We start from the raw sequence: 27,206 nt of genomic DNA on the forward strand, positions 1-27,206 counted from the left end.
TCTCCTCCTGCACCAGAGGGAAACTGGCTCCCTTTCCCTCCAGGGACAGTGGGGGGGAAGGGGGATGGGGGACAACATTCAGGATCCCACTACTGCCACCAACTATGTCAGCTGCACCATCACTGCAGCACCACAGCCAGGGCTATAATTTAAGGCTCCTACCATGAGTCACTTCATGTATCAGGTAAGAAGCACAGCAGTAAGTCCTACAAAAAAACTGTGTATGTGCAATTACTGTGATAAACTTCTATGGTGAAAGTCAGCACTGGATTTCTGTAATCCTCATCCCTTCTCTTAACTTCCATGAATTTTTTAAGATCACTATATTGAGAATGAAATAAGTTGAACACTATCTGTTACTTCAGTGAACGGTAAGCAGCCGGCTGTGGACTGTGTCAGTTCGCACTCAGCTTTCAGGCCCCACAGTGGCCCCCTCCCCCCCCCCCCCTGGCTTCCTTACAGGAGGTGGAGCTCCAGCAGGAGATTTCTCTTGTTCTGTCGGTCTCACCGTTGAATTTTTTTTTTTTTTTCCCTCCCACATCTCCCCCCCCCCCGTACCTGTGGTGGCGTGAAGCTGAGATACAAGGCATCCCCCACGGGGAGACTCCGCCTCCGCGGATCCAGGACCCTCCTGCTCCTCAGCCCGTCCACGTTGGCGCCGAGCTGTTCCCGCTGGGCTGTCACGGCGGCCTGCCTCCTGGCCTCCTCCGCCTCCCTCTCCAGCCGAGCTCTGGCCTGCTCGCTCTCGCGGAGCCGGGACTCCAAGGCCGCGGCCTCCTGCACCTTCTCCTCGCACTGCTTCCGGCAGCGCCGAAGCTCCTCCTGCAGCAGGGCGTGCTGGCGCTGCAGGAGCGTCAGCTCCGTCCCCTGCTTGTCGGCGCTCCTCAGGGCCACGTCGACAAGCGGGCCCTCGTGGGAGTTGTTGCGCAACAGTTTCTCTTTCCTCTCGCCCCCGTCCTGAAGCTGAAGTTCTAAGGTTGTGTCCTGCTGAGTCACCACGGCCTACAAAAAATAAAGATTCATTACTGACTGCCCGACAAGAGTGCTTTTGTAATATCACACCTATATTTCAATGCTCAGGCAAAACACTGGTGTGACATCTTCTCAAGCAGATAAACGTTCTAAGGAGAATACAACACAGATACTCCAGGTCCCCTGTGAGGTGGACTTTACATCACTTCTCGAGAGCTTGAGTCCCTTGACCTTTGAGCTTATCCCTCCTAATGATTCAGCACTGGGTTTTCTGCATGTGGCTGCAGTATGGTTCATATCTGAGCTGTTTGCCAACCACAAATCAGCTTCTTTACATGAATGGATACTGCAGAGTGGAAACAGCAGGCTAAGCTTGGGATGTGTCCTCGCCGCATGAAATGCAGGCAGCCTTCAGATGTACTTACCTGCAAACCATGCAGGAGCCCGTAGAGGTTGAGAAGCCTCTGAAATACTTCCTGTTAGGGGGAGAAAACAACTTCATGAATAAAAGTGCAAAGCAGGCCCAGAGGCGCTCGTACTACATACAGAAAGAGAAGCAGTGCGATGATACAGTGAAATCTTCTCCCGAGTACAGTCCCTTTCCCACTCCAACCTAGGTCACCAACAACAGCAGCAATTTCAATCAAAAGAGGGAGGCAGAAGGGCACTGGATAAGTACGTCAACAAACAAGGTTTTTTCAGACTTCGGTTACTTGCTAGCTTAAAATAACTCCTCTTCGCTGCTGAATTTCGCACTGTTCTTCAAGCTTCTTTATTCCCAATTATTTACTGTAATGCTTTATACCTTGGTCTTCCTGCTGCGACTCTACGACCTATCCAACTCTTAATCAACACGGCTGTTCGACTCCTGTCCGACACAAAACGCTCCGATCACATTAAACCAACTCTAATTCGTCTCCCTTGGCTATCCATCTCCCAACGCATCCAATATAAACTGGGAACAATGATATATAAACTTCCGAATGACGCCTCTTGTCCATGGACCAGCTCCTTACTCAAATTTTGCCAGCCCACTCGCTCTCTACGCTCATCACAGCACCTCCTTCTCGAAGTCCCCTCGCCGAAAGCAGCACGCCTCTGTATTACACGCGAACGCGCCTTCCCCATGGCCAGACCTATGTCCTGGAATCTCCTCCCACTCGAAATACGAAAATGAGACTCCCTTAAAAACTTCAAAGGTCTTCTCAAGACCCATTTGTTTAAATCTGCCTATTTTTGAGTTTTATGATTTGAAACAGTATTTTAATTTGCTATTCTTTTATGCTTTTTTAAAGTAATTTTGTTTTTTTTTTATTGTCAATTATTTTATGCGTGTTTCATTGTTGACCACCTAGACCATCTATAAACCTAATAAATGTAAATGTTTTAGAGGAGGGGGGGAAGGTCTGGAGGGAACATCAAGAAGAAATCATAGTGGGGAGGTGTAGGAAGGAGTCTGGGGAGCACAGGAAAGTCAATCAAAATATTAATTATGGGGTCCCAGATGGTTAAATTAACCTTACCTGTTAATTTCCTTTCCCTGAGTCCTGACAGACCAGTCCAGATGCATGGTAGGAGAGCGTAAGCCATGCTCCTGGACTGGTCTGGCAGGACAAAGAGAAAATTCCATTTGTCCTGGGAAGCCACAGGCACCAGGTAGAAGAGCGCCCTCCAGGGCTGAATGACGCTGCCTGGCCCCTGGGACACAGCAACAGGGCACCACCCGGATTCACGTCAGAGCCTCACCTGCTGTGGCGTCCTCTGTTGCAGCTGGTTGCCGTTCCGATCCTGCAGAGAGAGAGAGAGAAGTCAGCATCAGAATGGGCAACTTGGCTGTTTACTTAAAAGTTATGGCAGATTTAGGGGTGGAGACAGGCAGCATTCGTTCTCTCGCTCCTGTGGTAGGGGCACTGGGCTGTAGACACATGCAGGGCTCAGTAGGGGGAAGTGTGTGTGTGGGTGGGGGGGGGGATGGGGGTTCTATTTTCAATGATGCAATGAGGAACTGACCAATCAGGTTGCTGAATCCCACAAACTCTCATATGAGCCTTTAAAGGCATCAGTTTTACCTTTTGACCCAAGTCCGAGTCTGTCCTGCAGAACTCCACGGTCCCGTTGATACTCCCCGTCTCACCATCTGCAAAGCACAGAAGGAAACGAATCCAAAAAAAAGCACCTTTTGCTTTAATGACTGCACTTACGCAATAATTCTGTAGTGCACGCACAGGAAGCAAGAGCATTCCTCCTCTGTCAGACACACATTTTCCTGCTTAGTTGTTTTACATTTAGATTCCTCTCTAGACCCCCCCCCCACCCCCCAGGGGTAGCCATGCCTGGAAAAGCATCTAACAAATTATCTTAGTCATGCAGTGCCGACAGCCGTCTGCAGGGGAGGAGGGTTTGGGAGAATAAATTACAGGGGAGCACCTTAAAAACCTGCCCAGACAAATGATTAACACCCAACCCCCCCCCCCCCTCACTGTTCTTGCCATGAGCTTTGGAAACACCACACACTATACCAGGTGGGAGGGGGGGGGGGGAAGGACGAGCGGGCGTCTGCGCCGGATGAACCAGAGAGTTAATGCCAACGCCGCAGCCTTGCATACTTGCAGTGCCGCCAGGGTGCATGGCGGGGCCGCTTTCCGAGTCGGCAGGGTGATTCCGGTCCCCGGCAGGAAGCAGCCCGAATCCAGCTCCCAGGAGGCTCTCCTTCAGCCCTTCAACTAGGAAGAAAAGAGAAGCGAAATGAAAAAATGAAAATACAGTCCAGTGTTTGCCTGCCAATTGGACTCTTTACAGCGTGTGGTGTACTATCTGGGGTGTTTTATTTAGCAAAAGGAGAACTGCCCTCCACTCATGCCACGAACAAGGGCCTTGCAGAGAGAGCCAGCAGGTTAAACTTGGGGCAGGCTGACCATTTGCGCAATTGGGCAGTGCCCGAGGGCCCACAGCACTCTCCCCTATTCTCGGATGGGTGGTGAGGGGCCACTGACCCTTAGTGCCTGGGGACCCACATCGCTGTCAGTCCACCCCTGGTCAAGCTGATTACAGCTTGCATGTTCAATCTACAATCTGATTTTGCTTTTTGATAAATAGTCCAAGTGTTGTAGCATGCAGGGCCTATGCGCCCAGTGCACACTTCACGAGCCCTGCCTGTTGGCTTCCAGTGGACTCTTCAGTTCAGTCTGAGAAGCCACGATGGCCACTAGTCCAGGAGGGAATTACTGAGGGATCTCCCTCCTTGCCTGAGGTGGGAAAGGAATGGCCCCGGGGTTAGCAGGAGATCATGTGGGGGCCTGTGATCTCACCTTCTCTGATGGCTTCATTCACCATCTTCTCCCCCCGGGGAGTGTCTGAAGAGTCGGCCCGGAAGAGGTTCCGGGAGTTTACGAACGCCTCCTCCCCGGCCTGGAATTGGGTCACCTCGGCAAAGAGACTGACTTTTTCCTCCAGGAGCTCCACGATCTCCCTGTCCTTCTGCTGGATCTCATCTGGCAAAAGAAGCAGGAAATCAGTGCTGAGGAAGCGTGGTGGGGGCAATGCAATTACGGTCACAGTCCTTCCGTTCAACCTTTTTCTACCGGGAGATGGGAAATTATTTTACCCCAGGAAACCCAAAGTGATCTTCAGCCCGTCGGGAAGTCTATTGGCTCTAGATCAAAGCCCTCCGCCTGTTAAAATCATGAAATACGAGACAGCTGCCAGGTCCCTCCGTCTGACTGAACTGCCAGACGGAGGGACCTGGGTTTCATTTTCCTGCTCAAGTCCTTCCGATCCACGGGGTCAGCCGAGGCTGAGGATGCGATGAAGGCAGTGTTCACAGCCCCTGTGGGAGAGGGAGCGCCAGTCATCATGCAACGGTGACAACCAGAGGCTGGATTTAGGGCCCGTGGTTGCAAGTTCCGAAAGCAGCCTTGGCGCACGGACACACGGTTACATCCCCCCCTCCCAGCCAAAGACTGTCGCCACAGTGACTGAACTAAATGCAAGCTGAAAGGGGAAAAATCCCCAGGGAGCTGTTAATTTAATGTATTTATTTATTTAAAAGTATTTCTATACCGTTTTTACAAATAACATTTTATCAAAACGGTTCACAAAGATAATAATTAAAAAAATTACAAAAAAATTAAAAAGAATAAAATTACAAAAAACAGGTATAACAATCAAAGTAACAAATTTACAAAATTAATCTACTCTTAAAAAAAAAAAAAATGAAGGCTCATCGTGCTTAGTTCCAACTGAGCTGGGAGGAAGCTATTGGCTCCCTCTCCCGCCCCAGAGGAAAGGGAATTCTGAAATATTCACCAATAAATCTTTAAGAGAGGAAGGCCAAGTCCCCTTCATTGTTGAATCAGAAGGAGAAACTGATTGTGGGCACGACTTAGAACCCATTAGCCAGGTCACAATAATCAAGGTTTCTCGTTACCTTTCAGCTTTCTCAAGTAGGCCTCATCCTCTGTCTCGATCAGTGGGAAATCCTCCCTTTTGGGGCACCTAAGATGAGATCAATTACACCGTAGTCACAGTGAGCCAGGTTCACATTGTAAAAACCTAGCACTGAATTCTAGTACTGACCCGGGCGGTTGGGGGGGGGGGGGGCGGAGAGGGGGAGGCTGGAACCATTGCAAGTCATGATAACTTCGAACGCGGTCTAGAAAGCTCAGCACTGAATAACATTTATGCTGGTCCAGAAATGTGGATCACAGCCTGCAGAGACTTTAGTACAGGACCAATGAAAGATGTCCCTTTTCAAATCCAGAGCTAGTACAGGAAGCTTCCATATTCACACCTGAACAGGCCAAAAAGCTCCAGGCTGTATCTTTGTAGTTACTTAAACTCGGTTGTGCTTAATTGAGTTTAAGGCACACAGTGGAATGGATCAGAGTGCTACACCAGGGGAGTCTTAATTTATATCCTGCTCAAGGGAAACCGGCAGTGCTTACACTCGGACGCTCTGCTGAATGACCTTCATCCAGGTGTTCCTGTCTTCCCTGGAAGCGGTGTGAACCTCGTACATCTCTGGGGGCATGGCGCTGATCAGGAACATGCCTTTCTCTTGATTGGCGATGTCTCGGACAATAAGGTTTTGCAACGAGATCACTGCTGGCTTGTCCTACAAGCAAAGGAAAAGGTGACATGAAGGGCGAGGCTCCCAGTTAAGGGTGCACGGATCTACTCGTTATATGCACAAAGCTGGCTGAAGGTAATGGGTATCTATCCCTATTGTGCTGTCAGCCTCGTCCAGCATCATCTTGGACCTCTGCCATCCACCGCGTAGAATTATATTACGGTCTAACACCAGGGAAAAGGCTGAAGGCATCTACCCATCGTGAATTAAACACAGGACAACTTTTTCTCTCTACTCTTAGTTTCACACAAATTGGCAGAGCTAACCTGCCTATTTTTTGTATTGATCTACCGGACTATTCAGGGTAGAATCAGAGAGGCTAGCGGGCAAAACACATCTCTGTTACGTCAGTACGCTGTTGAGAAAAATGGAAACAGACAAAATACCAGAAAGCCAACACCACAAGAAGAGAAATAATTGAAACGGAAACGAGGAGGAGACTCACCAGGGCAGGGAAAATGTATTTTTGGTCTTTTTCCTGCAGGAATATCAGGACATCGGTCATCAGCAGCATCAGGACATCTGCCCAAGGGATAAAGGACTGTCAGTTGAAATCCAGCGTCAGAGAGGAAGCACAGCTTGTGGTCCCCGGCAGAGCAGGGTAATCAAAATGCAACAGGCTTCCTTCTCTGCGGGTACAGGAGGGAATCTTTGGGCCTGGGGCCCACATACTCTGGATAGCGCCTGCCTCTCCAGTGCTTCGTGCAAGTTAACTGCCCTAAGTCCCACGTCGTTTAGGAGGCAGCTGATCCCAATACAGCAAGGGGACCTTCCAGTCCACTCGACTGGCACGGGATGCAGACAAACCGCCAAGAAGATGGATACGAGTTACGCGTGGTTAGTTGATGATACACATATGGGTGGTTAATGAGATTATGTTAGTAATTAGTGAGGTGCATATGCGGGTTGCTAATAAAGGTGTTTAAAATGAATTCTCTGTATATTATACATTTCACTTTGTGTACTGCCTGTGCTGTGTCGCTCTGTGCAATCTCTCATCGTGTGTGTGTGGACAGGCGTCCTCAGCTCTTCCGAAAACAATTTGCCAAGCAGCCCCAGCTCAGGCTGGGGGTTTCTCCCTCACCTTTGAAGCGCCCCGTGGCCGCTTTCCACAGAAGGGAGCCATCGTGGATCAGCCGGCGCCGCAGCAGCTCCTCCTTGCGGAAGTGTCGGTTGCCATTGATCAGGGTGGCGGCTCGGTTGTCCATGCGGTTTTGGATCTCCTGCAGGCGGAGGTTCTTCTCACATTCGTGCACCTCCTGATCGATGGAAGAGATGAGGTCCTTCACCAGCGTCAGAGCTGTGGCTAGGTCCTGCTGATCCACCTCATTCCCTGGGGAAGGTGGGAGACGAGATGGGGGACCACGGTGAGAAAAGATCCAAGCTTCTTACTGCAGTAAGATGGCCACCAGTCTGTGGTGGTGGTTTGCCCATGTGTGGGATGCTCTCTTTACAGATTAAGTTCTTTATTAGTCTACCATCTGCTGGAGACAGAGAAATACTGAGGGACTGCAGGTGGCGCTCTTGTTTATTTAGCAGTGCCTCAAAGTTTTTAGTTCTCTGCCTCCATCTGCTGGTAGGGATGCAAAACCCACTTGTCTGGATGGATCTAGGGTACGAACAGGAAATAGATATGTATTTATTTTTAAATATTATATACAGTAACACAGTAATGATGGCAGAAAAGGACCAAATGGTCCATCCAGTCTGCCCAGCAAGCTTCTTATGGTAGCATCTGCTGTGCAGGTTACCCCCATACTTCTATTAAAACCGTAACTGCTGCACCGTGCAGTTATCCCCAAGCCTTAAGATAACCCATAAAACATTCTACTGCTAGCAACATTTTTACTGGGTGGGTGATGAGCCTTCTGGAAAATTTAGACAGTGCTATTTGATGAGCTTTACTTATGGACTAGGCCTTAGAAGCTGTCCTGTACTTTTTCACTTATGCCTGCGTATCAGTGCCCCAGACCGTAAAGGTCAGGGCCCATGTTGGTCGTCATCTGAATCCAATTCCCCTTCCTTCCACCGTTGAAGTGGAGAGCGATGTTGAAGTTACGTCACAAGCATCAAGGCTTATTGGTTAAGGGTAGTAATCCCCAAGCCTTCGGTTAAGGGTAGTATCTGCCGCACCAGCAAGTTACCTCCATGCACTCTTCTTCTATTCTGACCTCTAGCCAGACAGTGCATAAGAAAAAAAACAAAACAAACCACACAGAGCTTGAAAGGGGGGGTTTTTTTGGGCCTATCTTCCACCTCAAACTGAAGTCTGGCCCTGAATCTTGGTAGGACAGAGAGAGAGAGAGAGAGAGAGCTGACACTTCCCATGCCGGGCCCTCCACTTGCCTCTCACCTTTGGAGTTTTGCAGTATCCGATCAATCAGCACCGGGTACTTGGTGATTCTCTGCGTCACCAGCAGGATGCACTCCTGAACGCCGTGCCGACGCAGGATGGAGGACCGGGTCATGCGCTGTCGAGTGGGAGGAGAGAGAGAGAGAGAGAGAGGAAGGGGGGGCTTAGAATCGAGCTTGGACTTCCTCGCTTTCGGAGCTTACCCCACCAGGACTCCGCGCAGGCCCTCCTCTCACCCGTATGAACTGCTGGAACTTCTTGTCCCGGGTGAAGAGTTCCTTGTACAGCTTCATGGCCTTGTTGTGCCGGCTGCAGAACTCGGAATAGGCCTTCTTCATCTGCTCCGCACTGGGTCCTGAAAACTAAAAACACAAGCCCCAGAGCTGAAAGCCGCCGAGCCAGCCCGCCGAGTCGGCAAAAGATCTCAGCAGCTGCACAAAAGCCAGGACCAGGGTCCCGCCTGTCGGTTCCCTAAGGAGAAATAACCATTACAAGCCATTCCCGGGCAGCAAGGAACGAGGGCTCACGGCGCCAGATCCCAGTTTTGGCTCCGACTCAGCCGCAAGCCCGAAGAGGCGGGGGAAAAGCTGCCAAATCATAAAACAGTTGCCCGGAGAGGATGGACGTGTGAGACCTTCGCGGGCCGCAGCGATCCCGCCTTCGGGCACGGCCTGTAAAGCTCCTGACCGTCATCATCTATGGATGATCCTTCCCCTCAGTCCAATACAAGAGATCAGAGCCTTGCAGAGAGAATCCGGTTTCCTCTTAAATCCCCAAACATAGCTGTCCGGACCTCCAGGCTATTTTTTCTTTTTCCCCAGTAACACAAGCTGGCGAACGGGCGGGGGGGTGGGGAGGTGCTGCGCCACATCCGCCGCGCCCGGGTTCCGGCCTGGGACTCACCTGGCCGATGAGGATGTCACCCAGCCTGTTGATGACGAAGTTCTTGCTGCTCTCGGCGGCCAGCGAGTCGCGGCGACGCTCCAGCAGCTGGGTGAGGAAGCGCACGTGGATCTCGCTGAGCTCGTCCACGCAGGGGAACATGTTCTGCACCAGCGCCGGGTCCATCTGCAGGTCATCCAGCATCCCCTTCCGGAAGATGGACATCATGATCTTCAACGTGCGGACGTGGTGCACCTCGGTCTGGATGAGCTCTGCCGGCGTGGATGGGGGGGTGGGGGGGGGGGGGGAGAAGGGTTAAGCATTGCGACGAACTGAATAAAAAAAAAAAAAAAAAGTCGCTTCCTCCCCGTTTTCCTCCCCTCCCTCCACCCCCACTCCCCACCCCCCACCAACAAGTTGGTGCTTTCACCTAATTTCTGAGTTGAATCGACAAGGCGAAGCCGTGGCGGCTGGGAAGGCAGCACTGCCGCCGGGACTCACCGTATATGACATCCTGGCGCTTCATCACCTCCTTTTTGTGCTGCTGTAAGTAATTGTTATCCACCGCAAGACTCCAGGAGTCAGCCTCAAAGTCCTTCTCGTCCGTTTCAAAGTCGCTCATCAGCTGATTGTAGATCACCTCCGCACCTAGAAGGGACCAACGGTGACCGTGATCAGCCGGGGGGGGGGGCGGCACCGGCTCACTCAGGGATTCCCCTCTCTGGGCAAGGAAGAGTCCCCCAAGCCGGTGAAGGGGTTTCGGGCCCACCTGGCCTGCAGCCGGTTCTGACCCAAATCGTCTCGGGGCAGGATCTTAACTTTAAATGAAATCCCAGTGCAGGGTTAGCTCAGCTCGACTCTCGTTTCCGAGGTGGTTTTACATCCAAGGGGGGGGAACGTTCAGAGCACCGGCCACCCCCCTTCCCACGTCAGCCCTCGAGAAACCTTACGCACTATTTAACGTGCGCCTCGGAAAGCCAGGAGAACGATCCGAGCTGGGACAAGCCAGTCCGAGCCACGGCCGTCCCTGTCTACCATCACACGCCTGTCCCCCCTCAGCCAGTACAAGCCAAGAGGCCTCAACCCACAAACACTGGCTCGGATATGGGCCCCAAACCCCGCCGATTCCAGCTTAAAGGCCGACGCCTCAGGACCGGTTAAGGCGCCAGGTTCCCTTTCCCAGCTGCCGTTCCAGTCAGCCCCGGGCGACGCGCCCCCTCCCCCCCCCCGCGCGCGGTAGGTGGCACGCAGCGCGCTCCCCGGTTACCTTCGTCGATCAGAGACTCCACGGATAGGGTCCTGTTGCGGATGTTCAGGGAGTCTGTGGACTGGGACAGGATCCGTCGAATCCCCAGCGGAGAGTCGTCATTCAGATTCCTGACAGGGGGGAGGGAGAAGGTCAGAGGGGGTGGCAAGGTACATCCGGTCTGGGGGCAGAGGGGAAAATGCCATCTGGATTTCACGAGGAGCGACCCATAAACACCTCCCCCTCTTATCTCAGGACTAACCCTGTCACTCGTGTCACCCTCTGGTTCTACTATCTATGGACAGAAGTGAGGATTGACACCCCCCCCCCCCCCTCAGCACGCAGGGCCGTACCGTTCCTGCCTTTCCCATGCGTTTCTATCCTCCTGGATAAAAAAAAAGACTCCGGCATTCAGTGAATTGTGGAACAGCGAGAGGTTCAGATTTAATGCACGAGGTGACCTCAAGAGGCCGCAGGACTGCATGCACAACAGGGGCAGAACCTGCAGACTGCCGGAGGTTCAGCCAGCAAATACGCAAAGAAAGCAGCAGCAAGAATTACCGACCCAGGAGATTGATTTTTTTTTTTAATTTTTAAAGGAGAATTTTGTTTTCTGATCTGCAAATTCATTTTACTGGCAAAAAAAAAAAAGGAGACCATTAAATGCTGCTAAAACGTATCTATTTCTAGGTGTCCTCTGCCCGCTCTCTTTCCCCAGGGCAGGGATTGGGAGAAAGCGCGATGCTTACCCGGCGATGTTGGTGGTGGAGACGCTTTTAGACAAGGACAAGGAGGGCCGACCCCTGCGGGACCCCAGCAGGGACTGCCGGAAGCTGTCGGACGGGTAGATCGCAGAGTTGGGGCGCTCTCGGATCATGGTGGCTAGAAAGGAAGCAGCAGGAGGAGGCAATTCAGTCTGTGTGGGGGAAAAAGCGCGAGGCGCAATCCTGAATATAAAACGACTGCGCATGTTTACAGGAGCCCAGCTCCGGCGTGAGGTCCCCACCTCCAAGGGCTTACCGAAGTTTAAGATCAGGGAAGTTAAGTGGCTTGTTGGAGGAAGCAGAGTTAGGTTGCCACCACACCCCAGGTCAACTGGAACAGGCTAATCCAGTCCTGGTTTTGCCTTGTTGCGAGCATGGCGATGTAATTCCTACTTTTCTTAGGAAAATCTAAATACAACCCCAGGCATGTAAGGGGTGGGGGAAACCAGGACTAGATTAGTCCATTTGGGTTCACATGAATGAGTCAGCTGTCATATTGCTCTACCAGATGGTGGCAGGAGTGGGATTGGAGCCCCCAACCCTACACAGCCAGTCTTCTCTTGCTGCCAAGTTGCAAGCAGAAACGCTTGGCTACATGGTAAGGTGTTCCTCCCTTTAAGGGGAGGGAAAAAAAAAAAAAGAGCGCCATACCGGCTACGTTTGCGTTTCCCCACAGATGTGGGGCTTGTCTCCAGTTTTACCACCCTGTGCTCTAACCAGCAACTTAAACTGATCCAGAAGTATGAAGTTACTGCTAGGATGGAAAGGCCCCCCCCCCCCACCTCTTCTTAATAAAGAGTATAACAGCAACTGAGAAATACTTCTCACTTCTCACAGACCCTTCCTCAAAACTGGATGAACTGAGAGCAGCCGTGCTCAAATACCAAAAGGTTTCACTTCTGTGGGAAGCCACTGGGTGGCAGCAGAGCTCCGCCAACAATGACAGAATCGCAGGCTGCAAAATCATGGAAATATTATGCATCAAGGGTCTACAAGGAGTGGGGCCCCTCGGGACACAGAGTGGGGGGGGAGGGGCTGGTGCAGGGTTGTTATACAAAGCAGCCCTGGAGCTGCACCTAGCAGTATACAGAAACTCAGTTGGGCAGGCTAATCCAGTCCTGGGTTTGCCCCATAGCATGCAGGGAGTTGTAGTTCTGTTTTTATTAGAGGGATCTGTTAATTGAGTCACAATGAGTCCTGTGACATTAGTTTCAGGCATTTTTAGAGTGGCCTCTTGCGGGATGCGATGACCGCGATGGACTTTATGGAAGTTTCTGCATGTGAGGGAGGCCACCAAAGGCGGCAACAGGGCAAGACCAGGGCTGGGTTAGCCTGTTCAGCCGACCTAGAGTGAGGAGGGGACCCTAACTAAAGATACCAGCTGGTTCCACGTCATCACAGATGGGCTCAGCCAGTCCTGGCTTTACCCCAGAGCATGCCCTGGACTTGTAGCTCCTGGTTTCTCAGGGGAAACGGGAACGACGGCTCCATGCACGCGACGGGGTAAAAGCCAAGGCCGGAGCGGCCTATCCAGAAAAACGGATCCAGCCGGTCACCCTAACGCGCGCGCACACACAGACGGCAACGTCGTAAGCCCCCGCATGGCGGGAAAAACGTTTCGTGTGTGCATCTCACACACACACACGGCCGAAGATTTTCAAAGCGAAGTGACACAAAGCAAAGCGAACTCTGTGAACCTTCAGGCGAGTGACCTCGCTCCAAGCAGGGCCCGCCTGATGCGTTGGGGGACTTACACGCAGGGTTTTTTAAATTTTAAATTACGAGGCGTGCTGACTCTGCCCCCGATCGCCTCTGCTCGGTGCAGTGGGTACGTTTATGAGCACAGGGCCCCGCCATCAACTGATTTTTCCAAAGCTAATTTCATCCATTTGGAAATGGCCCCCCCTGTATGGGCCACATTCTCAGAACCTTACTCGACACTCGCGCCCAAAGCGAATCTCCAAAAGTGCTGCTTAGGGCAGCTAAGCTTGCGCTAAGCGCGGGTTCAGCTGCGCGGCTACGAGGGCGCGCGGGGGCTTTAAATGAAAATGTTCAGAGTCGTGCAAACTTAATTTCCAGCTGTTCAGCGCCGGCTCGGGCCACCACGGCTGCCTCTATCCCCGGCGCTGGCTCCAATATCTCTCTCCGATTTGGGGGGGGGCAGCCACGTCCCCGCCGGGATAAGCCGAGCATGCGCCATGCGGTTTGCCGAGCCGGGACGAGCCGGGGAGCGAGCGGGAAGAGCCCGCTCCTCCTCAGACCAGGCTGGAGGGGCCCCGGCAAGAGACCGCGCCCCCATCAGTGCCACTTACTTTTATTTCTCAGGGACACGCCCTGCAGGGCCGAGTTATTCTTTTGCAGCGCTGCCTTCTGTTGCTGGAATTAAAGAGAGGAAAAAGAGAAAATTAAAAAAAATAAAAAAACAAAAACCTGGCGTGCGAACAGAGGAGACCGGCAGACCCCGCCCCGGGCGAAACCCCCGTCACGTGCCTTTTTTTTTTTTCGTCCGGCCCGATCGGCTGGAACGAGAAAGGGGCATTTTAAAGCGCTGGGTTTGTGCAGCTCGGCCTCTGTCAATCTTTTGAATATTGACCGCCGCCCTCCCCTCCCCCCCCCCCCAGCTGTTATGCACAAGCTTTCCCCCCGTCTCTTCATCGGCTCCTGGATCCCACTGGAGAGACATCTCACAACCCTCCTCCTCCTCCGTTAATATCCCCTGCTGAACATCCCTTGGAAAACGAGATGGGTTACCCACTGGCACCAAGGGGTTAAAAGCGGGCAGGTGAGCTTTATCTTAGAAATGATAAGAAACTGACAACACTGGAGTAGGAATTCCTGGCCAAGTCTGGGGGGGTCCCTGCCATCCTCCCACCACCTCCCCCCCCCCTGCCGGAGCGCCCCAGATTCAGTGGGTAGGGGGTGCGGGAGATGTAAATCCAGGGGCTGGGTGGGGGACCCCATTCCTCTGCCGTCTTACCTTCTGCTTCACCTTGGTGCAGCTGGGCAGGGCATCCTTGCAGCGGTTGTGAATTGTAACATTGCAAGCTGGGAAGAAGAGAGAGGGAGAGAGAGAGAGAGGAGTCAGAAGCAGCTAAGAGCCGGGGGCCTGGAGCCAGCGCGGGCAACGGAGAGCCGAGCGAGGTCTGGAGGCGCTGCTGCACTCACCCACTGCCTGACTGCTGCTCTGCGTGGGGCACCTGAGCAGGCCGGGGACGTCCCCTCCCCCCCCCCCCGGGAAACACCTGCGCCCCCACTCCCCCCGGTTGCCATGGCGGCCCCGCCTCAGGGCAAGAGCTGTGCGCTAGGCCCCCCTTGCGGCCTTGCTCTTCCCTGGGGACCCCTGCTCGTTTGCGCTCTGCCGCCTGCCGTGGCTGGCTGGGGGGGGGGGGGGGGGCTGAAATTCGGGAGCTGACGGGGCTTCAGTTGATTCGATCCAAGCATTGGGAGAAGAAAGCTGCAGGCTGGACCAGGGGAGAGGGAGGGAGAGAGGAAGGAAGGAGCTGAAGATATTCTGGGGTAGAGGAGAGGGAGCCGGGGCAGCTGAGAACTGGACTCTTCATGAACACAACGACCGGAGCGGGCACATTTTTCCCAAAAGCTTCAACCGCTAACTCAGCTTAGAAAAGTTATTTAATTTTATACGAGCCCCGGGCCCAACGTTGCTAACAAGCCAGGAACAGGACCGGTTAAGAGTTACAGGCGTTGCCTGCCCCTTGCTCCCAGCATCGCCGCAGGATTATCGCTCTGGCTCGCTTCCAGGGTGGGGGGGCCCTCCCCGAGCCCAGGATCCTCCCCAGCAGCTGCATGTCCAGACGCTGAGGTCTCTGCTGGACCCATTTCACGCGGTGAGACATCCAAGGTCGGCGGGGGGGGGTCACTCGTTAAGCGTTCCTCCTCTGGCACGAGCCGACTTGCACAGGCTCCACTCACGCCCCGGCTGCCTGGCAGCGCTGCCTGCCCGGATGGAGAGCAGAGTCGGGGCTGAGCAGACTGGCATCCCGGGGGGGGGGGGGGAGGCTGGCAGTAATGAGGTAGATTTGTTTCCGGAGTCCGTCCCTTCCTAAGGGTGGTAAGAGGCCCTGCTCTGGGGCGCGCAGTCCCCAGCGGGCCATTTACCCCAAGCCCCGGGGGAGGGGGCATGAACCCCCATGAAGCCCAGGCCACGAGACCCTTCCTGCCCGCCAGCTCCGTTGATTTAAAAGTAACTTGATGGCGACCGAGACGGAGTTTCTTGCCCGCAGGATCCCCAGCGGTGCTGTTAAAATTCAGATCACTGGACGGGGAGAGGGCTACCCCCAGCTCTTACTCCACTCGCTCCGTCCCACCCGGGAGCCGACGTGGCACGGAAAGTTCCCACATCCCATCCGTCCGGGTTCAGGAGCCGGGATTGGCTATTTCTGCTCATCTCGTCCGGCACCGTGGGTTCACCTTCCTTCCAAAAGCAAAGCGCGGCTGGAGAAGCTGAGCAACAGATTATAGACGTCTCCTAAATTATACACCCCCCCGCCCTCCTGCCTTATCAGTGCCCATCGCCCCCTCCCCCACCCCATTAGCATGCCTTTTCAGAAACATGACGGGAGAAAAAGGGCGCGTGTCCCCTCCGCTCTGCCCATCTGCCCAATTGATTCAGGGTTATAATTCCCACGGCTTCCCTAGAGATCCCGGGTGTTTATCCCGTGCTTCCTGGAGTCCAGATCGCAAGCCTTTCCAAATCCCAAAAAGATTTATTTGTTGCTTCTACTGTCGCAGCTCCTCCTCGTGCACCCGACTCCTCGTGCGGCATTGCCTTCTGCCGTCATCGCTGAAATCAGGTGGAAGGAGCACCCCCCCCCCCCCCGGAAATTCCCCACCGCCGGGTGGGGGGGCGACGCTGAACCACAGATTCCTAACTCACGCCCAGGGGCATTCTGGGGAAAGAGAAGCCGCCGCGGACGAAACAGACGACTGCTGGAATTTAATGTGCACAAATGCAAGGTGATGCATATAGGGAAAAATAACCCATGCTATAATTACATAATATGTTGGGTTCCATATTAGGTGCTACAACCCAAGAAAGAGATCTAGGTGTCATAGTGGATAACACATTGAAATCATCGGCTCAGTGTGCTGCGGCAGTCAAAAAAGCAAACAGAATGTTGGGAATTATTAGAAAGGGAATGGTGAATAAAACGGAAAATGTCATAATGCCTCTTTTTCGCTCCATGGTTAGACCGCACCTTGAATACTGTGTACAATTCTGGTCGCCGCATCTCAAAAAAGATATAATTGCAATGGAGAAGGTACAGAGAAGGGCTACCAAAATGATAAGGGGAATGGAACAACTCCCCTATGAGGAAAGACTAAAGAGGTTAGGACTTTTCAGCTTGAAGAAGAGACGGCTGAGGGGGGATATGATAGAGGTGTTTAAAATCATGAGAGGTCTAGAACGGGTAGATGTGAATCGGTTATTTACTCTTTTGGATAGTAGAAGGACTAGGGGACACTCCATGAAGTTAGCATGGGGCACATTTAAAACTAATCGGAGAAAGTTCTTTTTTACTCAACGCACAATTAAACTCTGGAATTTGTTGCCAGAGGATGTGGTTAGTGCAGTTAGTATAGCTGTGTTTAAAAAAGGATTGGATAAGTTCTTGGAGGAGAAGTCCATTACCTGCTATTAAGTTCACTTTGAGAATAGCCACTGCCATTAGCAATGGTTACATGGAATAGACTTAGTTTTTGGGCACTTGCCAGGTTCTTGTGGCCTGGATCGGTCCAAGGTGGGGCAGGATGCAGAGACGGAGCCCCCCCCCCGGGGTGACAGGGACCCTGACTGGCCGCCGTGTCAGGCCTCGAAGGGGGAGACAGCCGGAGACGGCGCGGCTTGTCCGTTACCCAGGGTCACATGGGGCCCTGGCTCAAAGCGTCACTGTGCCCAGCAAGTCTTCGGCTCTCGCTCCGCATCCCTCCTTCCTCCTCCTGGTTTTTCTCTGAGAAAAAAAAAATGCAGGAACCCGGGGTCCCGTAGGCGCACTGGGGAGCGAGGGAGGAGGTTAAAACCAGGGCTGCTCCGCCGGCAGGGTGGAGGGATGGGGACGGCTGAGGGGGCACAGCTCGCGGGCCCGTGTCCCACAGACGGGAGATGCCGCATCCATGACCAGTGAGGAGGGAATCCATCAAGGAGCGGGGGACAACGCGTTGGTTAAGGCAGAGAGACCATAATTCAAAGTAAACTTGACTAGGGCGACTGGAGACGGGGAATTCAAGGTTAAAGGGAGGAGCCCTACTGCCATCAAGAGCGCATTCAGCGTCCTCTTAACATCTCACTGAGAAAAAAAATCATATTCCCCCCACAGTTTTCCCAGCCGTGACGCGGAAGGCCACCAGTCGTCTTTCCAGTGGTCCGGGGGGGCCCCTCTCACAGCCACCCTGGTCACGACAGCGTCTCAGCTGTGCCCAGGACGGCCCTGACACTTCCAGTCAAAGGCGTAGCCAGGGGAGGCTTTGCCGAGTCACGTTTCGGCTTCCCAGAACGGGCTGGGAAGAGGTGGACGCCGAAAAAAAAACGGAGCAGGCGGCCCAGAGATTTTTTTTTCACATTAAATGAAGCCACACACACCTCCCCCCCCCCTTTCTCAACAGCCTTGGGCTCTCTCACGTCCCTGGGGACCGCGCCAGCAAGCACTCACTGGCCCTGACCCCCGTCCAGCACGCTTCCTCGTGCCCACAATGAAATCCATTCTAGCCCGTTACGAGACTGGCAACTTTGTTTTCTGTGATGGGCCGAGCCTGCTGACAGATTTCCTTCCCTTTATCCGTAAAAAGTAGCTCTTTTGTCCTCTGCAACACACACACACACACACACACCTTTTCCTCCACTGCATTCCTCCAGCGTCAGCACGGAAAGATTCCCGCACGGTAAAGTTTGCACCCCAACCCCCAAGAACAAAGCCGCACGGCGTTGGTCTGCTCTCGGGTGTTTGAGATTTCAAGACCTCCTGCATGGCTTTTCTTCCTCTGCTGGAAGTCTGACCTGTGCGCGAGCGACGGCCCAGGGTCACCGCTTGAGGGGGGGGGGAGGTGTGTGCAGGAGGCCCTACTGGCGGGCCTGGCTTTGCTAACAGGCAGACTGGGCTTCTGCCCTGGGAGGCGAAAATCTGGGGGGGGGGGGGGGGGGAGAGGGGGTCAGCAGGGCCGGCTGAAGGTTTGTTGCCTCCCCGGGGCCCGCTCCGGACGCTTCCTGTCCCAGCAGCACGCAGAGAACAGGAGGGGAGGGGCTGAGGCCACAGCAGACATCAGAGCAAAGGAGAGCTGCTCTGCTCCCTCACCCAGCCCCTCCCCTCCGGTCCCGTGCAGGGAGGAGGGGGCCGCGGAGGCACCAGCGATGCCTCAGGGGGGTGGCAAAAACCCAAATCCGTCACTGCCCGCTGGGCCTGCGCAGAAGGCCTCCTGATACGCAGCGGCCCTCCTTGGTCGTCCCCCCCCCCAGCTGTTCCTACCGATGGCTTCCACAGCACCGCACACATAGTTCCTGCTCCCTGGAGCTTACCAATCGAGTCAAGGCAGGCAAAGCCTCATTATAACTCTGCAGCAGAGCGGCTTTCCTGGGTAATTGGAGAGGTATAATTACTTTTATTAACAGCTACGCCATTAGGCTCAGCACCCGGCTGCATCGCGGCAGGTGGGTGGCAGGAGCACGGCCCTTAAAGTGATCGTCTCGCCTCGCAGCCGGGCTCCGGGAGGCTCGGCACGGGGAGCCAGCGCCTCCGCCACGCGACTCTACAGACCCGGGGCCCAGCGTTCCCGCGGCAGCAGGAAACCCGCAGAAGGGCTGCCCAGCGCGCGAAAACGCAGTCTCTCCCCCCCGATCCCGGAAAATAATTCTGTATCACGTTTGGCTTAGCGGGGGCTCTGGGAGCCGCACCCACGGCACGGATCAGCTTTCCCAGTTTTTACTAGGGGGCTCCGTAGCGGCGGGGACTTTGCCTTCCCTCGCACACCTCTTAAAATTAACTTTTCCAATACAGATGGCAAGAGAGCCTGGGGGACGGGGGAGGGGGGGGAGAAGAGGGAGAAGTGAACAAATCTCCGTTAATGGCTCTGAAATCGAACTTTACATTATTCTAATCTTTTTCTTTCTTTCACGGCCTTAATATCTTGAAAGCTGGTTCTCGAAAAGCTTCTCTCTGTTGTTCTTGGGGGGGGGGGAAAAAAAAGTTTCACTTCCTCCTCACATGCAAAAAACAAAAAAAAAAATAGGCCGGAAACCGCTCCCCGGCCCTCAGCCTCGCCGCTCTGCAGGAGCAGAGTCCAAAGCACAGGCCGCTTAGGCCCCCGGCGTCCTCGGCGCAGAACACGACCACTTGCAGAATAAGAGCAGCAGAAATACAAACCGGGACAGACAGACAGACATCAGGCACTGCCAACGTAACGGAGCTCGGGGGGGGGGAAGCTTTGCCCCAAGCAAATAGACTTTTAGCTTCGTTTCAAAATCATTTCGTGCAAGACGGCAAAATCCTGAGGCAAAAAAAAATAAAAAATAGTTCCATCGCACTGGGGCGGCCACGGGGGAAAAAAAAAAAAAGGCACCGTTAGCGGCCGGGGCAGAATTTATTAGCTGCGACCCAGGGCTGCTGGAAAAGCGGGAGACGGGCTTACGGGCAGTGGCCTCAGGACATCCATTCGTCGCAGCCCTACCTGGCGGATATCCCAAAACAAAAACAAAAAAACAAACCCAGAGTGGCCCTGGACGGTCCCCGCGGACCGTTTTAAGGGCTCAGAGCCATGTCAGGCTGTAATACAAACTGACGGATACCAAGGGAGAGGGGATAACAGGGAGAGAGCACGAGAAAGACCTTCCCTTGCTCCTGCTGTCACTGCCCTGCCACCCACCCCCACCCCTGGGAAAACCAAGCCCCTCCCCCACTACGGCAGGGACCCCGTCCAGTCCTCCGTTCTCCCCTCTCTCTTCCTCCTCCCATCAAGCTCTCCCCCCTGCCCGGGCGCAATCGGAATCTGCCCGGATCACAGGCGGCGCGGACGACGGCGCAGGTGACGGCGACAGGACTGGGTGGCTGTAACCTGCCTACGCAAGCCCCCTGCCTGGTCCCGGTGGGAGCACAGAGACGTGCCCTGCAGCGCCCTCCCGGCATTCGCTGCGGTGATAAACCTTTCGCCTCTCGGGCTGGGTGCTCCCGAAGGTTTTAGTTGTGAAACTTTTAATCGAATGCAAAATAGATTTACTGACCCACATTCTAGGTTGAATTGGAATTTGTTTTTTTAGCGTTCGCGGGAAAAGTGCCTGCGTCTGTTTCATGCGCTGGCAGCGGCAGCCGGGAATCCTGGCGACAGCGTGAAATCCAGCCCCGATAAAGCAGAGGCGAGCTGAAAGATCAGGAACCCGATCCAAAATCCAGGGTCAGTATGTAGCCCTGAAGGATGCCCAGCCAGGGGCCGTGATACAGGTGAACCGGATTAGTGACAGGGCTGGAGATGGGGCAGTGACACAGCTGGAGGGGTAGATCGGTGACAGAGCTGGAGATGGGGCAGTGACACAGCTGGAGGGAGCAGATCAGTGACAGAGCTGGAGATGGGGCAGTGACACAGCTGGAGGGGTAGATCAGTGACACAGCTGGGGGGAGCAGATCAGTGACAGAGCTGGAGATGGGGCAGTGACACAGCTGGGGGCAGCAGATCAGTGACAGAGCTGGAGATGGGGCAGTGACACAGCTGGAGGGGTAGATCAGTGACAGAGCTGTATATGAGGCAGTGACATAGTTAAGGGGGGAGGGCAGATCAGTGACAGAGCTGTATATGAGGCAGTGACATAGCTGTGGGGGATGCAGGGGGCAGATCAGTGACAGAGCTGTATATGAGGCAGTGACATAGCTGAGGGGGGGGGGGTCAGATCAGTGACAGAGCTGTATATGAGGCAGTGACACAGCTGAGGGGGATGCAGGGGGCAGATCAGTGATGGAGCTGGAGGCTGGGCACTAACAGAATAGCACATTAGATAAACAGATGATGTAAACTGGAAGAAAGATTTTTATCTGTCTCAGGGTAATCATTCTGTCCAGCTTCTGCCAGGATATTACTAAACTCCGGATCCAGTGGGGCTTTCATTAAATGTTGTTTCCTTCTGAGCTTTGCGACAGCGTGCTGCCTGCCTGAACACCCCCCCTTCTGCAAAAGATGCCACAGAGGCCGTTCTGTGTGCGTCAGGAAGCGTACGGCAGCCAAGTGCTCACCGCCTACGCAGGACTGCCACTTCACCCTGGCTCAGCCAGACGAGGAGAGCCGGGCCTGGCTTTGCCCTCGTGCATGCAGGGAGCCGTAGTTTTGTAGTTTTACAACTTCCTGCATGCAAGTGGGGCAAAATCAGGACTGGCTCAACCTAGGCGACATGGAGCTCGCTGACAACCTCGTTTCCCTCCCCCTCCCCTCCCCATATTAAACTGATAATATACCGTATTCTCTTCTCCTCTTAGGGTCCTATAGTCAAAGCAGCCAGTAGCAACGAGATTCCTCATGCGCTATGATGCTGCATATAGTCTTGGCTCCAATATTTCCTCTTTGGTTTTATTCTCTGACGTTCTTATTTATTAATTTATTTTTTTTAAATCTCAATACACGTTTCAAAGTGGAGGATGTGCATCGCTTTCTACAAAAATCTCCTCTCCCACGTCCACTCCTCAGCCGTCGGGAGTTTCCGATGATGATCAGAGCTCATACTAATGAGGGTTGGCCAACAACCCCTCCTCAGAAATGAAATAATTATTATAATAAAAATACGGGGCTGAATCTCCCTTCTGGATTTCAGATGGATTTTATGCTGTATTATGTCCTGCATTTTACTTCTGAATTGTTATGTATGTGACGCATTTAAGTTACTGCTTGCTGTAAACCACCCTGGGCTGATCTGGTTTCAAGGAAGGCAGTGTAAAATTGTAATGTAATTGTGCACACTTTACAAGCCGGCTGAATAATCTAAAAATTACTTTGCGGGCACAGCTGCTTCCTTCAGAAGGACCTCGATTAGACGAGCTCCAAACGCGCGTCTCTCTCTCTCTCTCTCTCTAAAGCCAGTGCCCTCTTCCGCCCCCATCATCTACATCCCGAAGATAAAAAGCCCAGGATCTAGACTAGGAAAGGAAAGACTCTGGAGCAGACGGCTTCCTTCAGCGTTGGAGCTTTTATCAGCGTCTCCCCGCGGGGCCACTGAGCAAATCAGACAGGAAGCAGACGGTTGCTGATGTCAGCGCACGGTGCAATCAAACGATTTAGCAAAAAAAAAAAAAAAGTTAATAGGCCAGTCAATGAGAAACAATGTTGGTTATTTACACAACTAACACTGCATCCCAGAGATCCAAACATGAAAAATAACCCCAGGCTCTCTCACAGCTTGGCCAGAAACTCGTTTGGAACTTTACAAGATTACTGCAACTTGCTTGTTCCTTCGATCTGATTTCTCTCTGACAGTTTTATTTCTGGGTTTCCTGCCCACCCCAATGCATTTTTTTTTTGTTTCTATATTCCACGCACCCTCCCTGGAATAAAAGCACGGATGCCTTGCAGATCGAGAGAGCCTCATTTGCTAGGTGGTCTCCCATCAGCTGGATCTGGGGCCCTCAATACATAGAGGTTCTGATGATAAGCAGCACAGCAGCACCTCCACCACCACCACTTGGTTTTTCTTGCGGCTAAGAAGCAGCAGGAATTTTTGGCATGAGCTGCTGCCACCCCAGCATCCAGGCGGTGTTGTGGAAAGCACCGTCCGCCCCCACATTTACCCTTTCTCCTTGGGGGGGGGGGGGCTGTGGAGTATCCCCTTCAGTAGCCCATAACCCAAAAGCCAAGGCAGCAAAGCAGCAGCAATGCATTAAACCTCTCTTTCAATCTGACCCTCCCCCCTCCTGAGCCCAGTCTGAACCAATACATTTTTGACCATTTGCTGCTGAGTGACCTCACCCCAGACCTCCGTGGAGACCTACCCTCCACTCCTCTTCTCATGCATTTTTTTTTTTTTTTGGCACCTTTCCAACATAGGAGCTGTCACTGGGCAAGGAACACTTGGGCTCGTTCAGTCTGCCCGGTCTTTGCCTGCTTGCTGCTGGATCTCCGGGCCATCTCCCTTCCCCTGCCCTCTGTTCCTGCGGCGCCGGTATCTGAACGGATCTCGCGGCACGCCGCAATGCAAGTCGATAACACCAAGCTGGGCAAAAACAAAAAAGTCTCTTTCCAGGAACGGCGGTGAAAGGGGGGAGTCGCATTGCACAGCTGCCCCTCCGCTAAGGCCTCTCTCTCTCCCAGGGATCTCGGGTTCCAGTCAGAGGGACAGAGGCAGGTGCCGAGGGGCCCGGCGGGAACATCCCGGTCTCAGCAAGCACTCAGAAATCAAAAGGGTCAGAGTCACGGGCAATGGATCCCAGGACAAGGTTTAGGAACCTGGAGCCCTTGGATGCCTGTGCAAACACAGCTCAGCGGAGGGGGGGGGAGGGGGCTCGCTCCCCCTCTTCTCCTGCCCTCCACATTCCACAGCAGGGGGGGCTTGGGGAGGGGAGAAAACCTCCTCATTTTGTCACCCCCAGCCTTCCCCATGGAGAGGGGGGAGGGAAAGAATTTGAAAGGAAAGCTGTTTTATTTGCAAAATCTGGAAGCTGCCCTGGAGGAATGGAACAGCTGCCCCCGTCGCCAGATGTTTCGGCTTTAACCGCCCAGGCACAGGGTGAAGGACGGGGAACAGCTGCCGCCGGGAGCTGAGGCTCCTCGGGGGGGTGGGGGGGGCCTCTGGGCTTTGGAAACACGTTGGGGTCTGGATGGAGCGAGAGAGAGCGAGCGCGGGGAGGTGTGGCTTGTTTCGAGGCAGGCGGCGTAAAAAGTATAAAACATTACAATTTTGCGCACTTTTGAAGCCGGCCGAATAAACTAAAGATTACCGTGAACTTGCTGAATACCTGGCTCTGGGTTATAGACGGATTTCTTTTTCCCCCTTGTTGAGAACCCCCCCCCCCCCCCCCCGCCAGAACTGCTTTGAAAAAGGAATAGAAAAACCAGAACCGGCTCCCGCCTCCTCCTTAGGACCCGGAGCCGGGGGGGGGGGGAGGTTCATTCTTTTGCCGCCGTTTCTGAGCCCCGGGAGGAGCCGTGCCCCCCCCCCCCCCCGAGGGCGATCTCCGTGAGCGATCGCCGACAGGCGTCACACGGCACCTGCGGGGTTCCAACGGGTCTGTGCTGGTGATGATGTCACGGGCAACGTCTCGCGCGCGCCTGCACGAACCAACCAGCCCGGTAAGCAGGCTGTGTGACATCGCCAGAAAAAATGCTTCTCGGGAGGCGGCCGCTCCAGCAGGACAGCAGCGTAAAGAACAGTTACAAAAAAAAAAAAACACCCAAAAAAAAATCGCAACTTAAAAAATGCAAAACGTCTGGCCGAGGCACGCGGGGCTCAGTCCACGGCCCCTGCGACCCTCTCCCACAGTGCCTGCCCGGCCAGGGCCGGCGTCTCTACAGAGATTCCACGGGGGAAAGTCCCTTGCTCCCAACTATCTTACCTCTCAGCTCACAGGAATTCCAGTCATTCCTGCCCCCTTCCGCCCCAGATAGCGCCAAACCTCTGACCCGAGGCTTGGCTCCTTACCAGCGTTCAAGGGCTGAATGCCAAACAGGGGGATCAAAGCCAGAAGGAAAGCTGGGTGCTTTTTATGCAGGGGGGGGAGTTCAGTCCCTGTCCTTAATGTACAGGAATTGCTCGATTCCTCTCAGTGTGCTGCAGGAGTTCAGGCCCCATCCTTATTCTACAGGGGCACTTGGTCCCTGTCCTCAATGTACAGGAATTGCTCAATTCCTCTCAGTGTGCTGCAGGAGTTCAGGCCCCATCCTTATTCTACAGGGGCACTTGGTCCCTGTCCTCAATGTACAGGAATTGCTCGATTCCTCTCAGTGTGCTGCAGGAGTTCAGGCCCCATCCTTATTCTACAGGGGCACTTGGTCCCTGTCCTCAATGTACAGGAATTGCTCGATTCCTCTCAGTGTGCTGCAGGAGTTCAGGCCCCATCCTTATTCTACAGGGGCACTTGGTCCCTGTCCTTAATGTACAGGAATTGCTCAATTCCTCTCAGTGTGCTGCAGGAGTTCAGGCCCCATCCTTATTCTACAGGGGCACTTGGTCCCTGTCCTCAATGTACAGGAATTGCTCGATTCCTCTCAGTGTGCTGCAGGAGTTCAGGCCCCATCCTTATTCTACAGGGGCACTTGGTCCCTGTCCTCAATGTACAGGAATTGCTCGATTCCTCTCAGTGTGCTGCAGGAGTTCAGGCCCCATCCTTATTCTACAGGGGCACTTGGTCCCTGTCCTCATTATACAGTGGGAGCCCAGTCCCCACCCTCATATTGCAGGAGCTTGGCCCCTGTCCTCATTATACAGTGGGAGCTTGGTACCCGCATTTCATAGTTTCACATTAGATTTTGTAAACCTGTCTGTTTTGTTCTTTGCTTTTCATCGGAGCCTCACTTTTTCCTGCTGATATTCTTCCCCTTCCCATCCGCTCTGTGGTTTTTTTGCACCATTTTATCCCACTCCATCACCGGTGAAGTGCTCGGGGGGACCCTTCCGTAAGAAATACGCCTTCTAACGTCGTAAAACGGACGCCAGAAAGAGGACGGGCGGGTGCGACAGACCCCGATGACAGGCGGGGATGAAAAAAGGGACCGGGTGAACCCCTGGCCGATGGATTAAGAGACTGCAACTGGCAACGGTGATGGAAAAGTGTTTGCAGGCATTCCTGAAAGGCACAGGGCCTGACGTCCCCTGTCTGAGATTTCTTCCTCGAGGGGAAGGCGGCAGCAGGGGGCTCGTTCATCGGTGTCGGGCATCACCGTAAACCCTTCGCCTTCTCGGAGACGCCGATCCCGGGGTCAGGAGCCTGGCGTATCCCCACCGGGCTGGCACGGGGCCCAGAGGCAAAGCTCGAACCTGCAGCTCGCCAGAACCACACCGCATCTCCATTAGCCTCAGGGGAAAAGGGCTGAGCATGCCCTGGTTTCCAACCTGCCTCACCCAGCCAGAGCAATGTACAGGCACAAGAGGTCTGTAGGGCCACGGGGTGAAAAAAAACAACACAGGACCGGGCCGTCACCTTTCCCCTTTCCGATGACCTGGAGCTATCCAGTGCTGCCTGGGGGGGGAAAAAAAAAAAACGCAGAGCGCCCCTCGCACGGCGCGAGGAGAGTCCGGCACACACCTCCCCAAACCCGCCAGCCCCCGGACGAAGAGGCAGCACGAAATAGCCGTCGGGGTTCGCTGTACAGAAGGAGGAGGAGGAGGAGGATCATCAGAACCGCCCGGCTGATCCGGTCTGCCATTTCTACCTGCCTCCCGGGCTGCCACGGGTCTTACTCCATCCGTGGTCCTCTCTCCTTCCCTCCCCAATAAGGGCACATAGGGAAAAATAACCCTTGCTGTAGTTACACGATGTTAGGTTCTATATTAGGAGCTACCACCCAGGAAAAAGATCTAGGTGTCATAGTGGATAATACTTTAAAATAGTCGGCTCAGTGTGCTGCAGCAGTCAAAAAAGCAAATAGAATGTTAGGAATTATTAGGAAGGGAATGGTTAATAGAACGGAAAATGTCATAATGCCTCTGTATCGCTGCATGGTGAGACCGCACCTTGAATACTATGTACAATTCTGGTCGCTGCATCTCAAAAAAGATATAATTGCAATGGAGAAGGTACAGAGAAGGGCAACCAAAATGATAAGGGGAATGGAACAGCTCCCCTATGAGGAAAGGCTGAAGAGGTTAGGGCTGTTCAGCTTGGAGAAGAGACAGCTGAGGGGAGATATGATAGAGGTCTTTAAGATCATGAGAGGTCTTGAACGAGT

At 53.7% G+C, this 27,206-nt stretch overlaps 1 protein-coding gene across 6 annotated transcripts in view; it reads right to left on the reverse strand.

Moving 5' to 3' along the window:
* ARHGEF2 (Rho/Rac guanine nucleotide exchange factor 2) overlaps window positions 1–27,206 on the reverse strand; it is a 119,232-nt gene that overhangs the window by 4,618 nt on the left and 87,408 nt on the right. For all 6 annotated transcript variants that reach the window (XM_029579431.1, XM_029579430.1, XM_029579432.1 and 3 more), the window contains 18 exons: window positions 14,323–14,390; window positions 13,658–13,721; window positions 11,331–11,463; window positions 10,603–10,712; window positions 9,837–9,983; window positions 9,357–9,607; window positions 8,690–8,815; window positions 8,454–8,571; window positions 7,185–7,433; window positions 6,546–6,622; window positions 5,916–6,085; window positions 5,399–5,466; window positions 4,281–4,463; window positions 3,579–3,695; window positions 3,042–3,109; window positions 2,719–2,760; window positions 1,398–1,448; window positions 559–1,002 (listed from right to left, as the gene is read on the reverse strand). In XM_029579431.1, the coding sequence (XP_029435291.1) occupies window positions 559–1,002; window positions 1,398–1,448; window positions 2,719–2,760; window positions 3,042–3,109; window positions 3,579–3,695; window positions 4,281–4,463; window positions 5,399–5,466; window positions 5,916–6,085; window positions 6,546–6,622; window positions 7,185–7,433; window positions 8,454–8,571; window positions 8,690–8,815; window positions 9,357–9,607; window positions 9,837–9,983; window positions 10,603–10,712; window positions 11,331–11,463; window positions 13,658–13,721; window positions 14,323–14,390 (2,486 nt within the window). The remainder of the gene's footprint in view (window positions 1–558; window positions 1,003–1,397; window positions 1,449–2,718; window positions 2,761–3,041; window positions 3,110–3,578; window positions 3,696–4,280; window positions 4,464–5,398; window positions 5,467–5,915; window positions 6,086–6,545; window positions 6,623–7,184; window positions 7,434–8,453; window positions 8,572–8,689; window positions 8,816–9,356; window positions 9,608–9,836; window positions 9,984–10,602; window positions 10,713–11,330; window positions 11,464–13,657; window positions 13,722–14,322; window positions 14,391–27,206) is intronic.

This window comes from Rhinatrema bivittatum, chromosome 16 (genome assembly GCF_901001135.1).
Source record: "Rhinatrema bivittatum chromosome 16, aRhiBiv1.1, whole genome shotgun sequence".
NCBI classification, from domain to species: Eukaryota; Metazoa; Chordata; class Amphibia; order Gymnophiona; family Rhinatrematidae; genus Rhinatrema; species Rhinatrema bivittatum.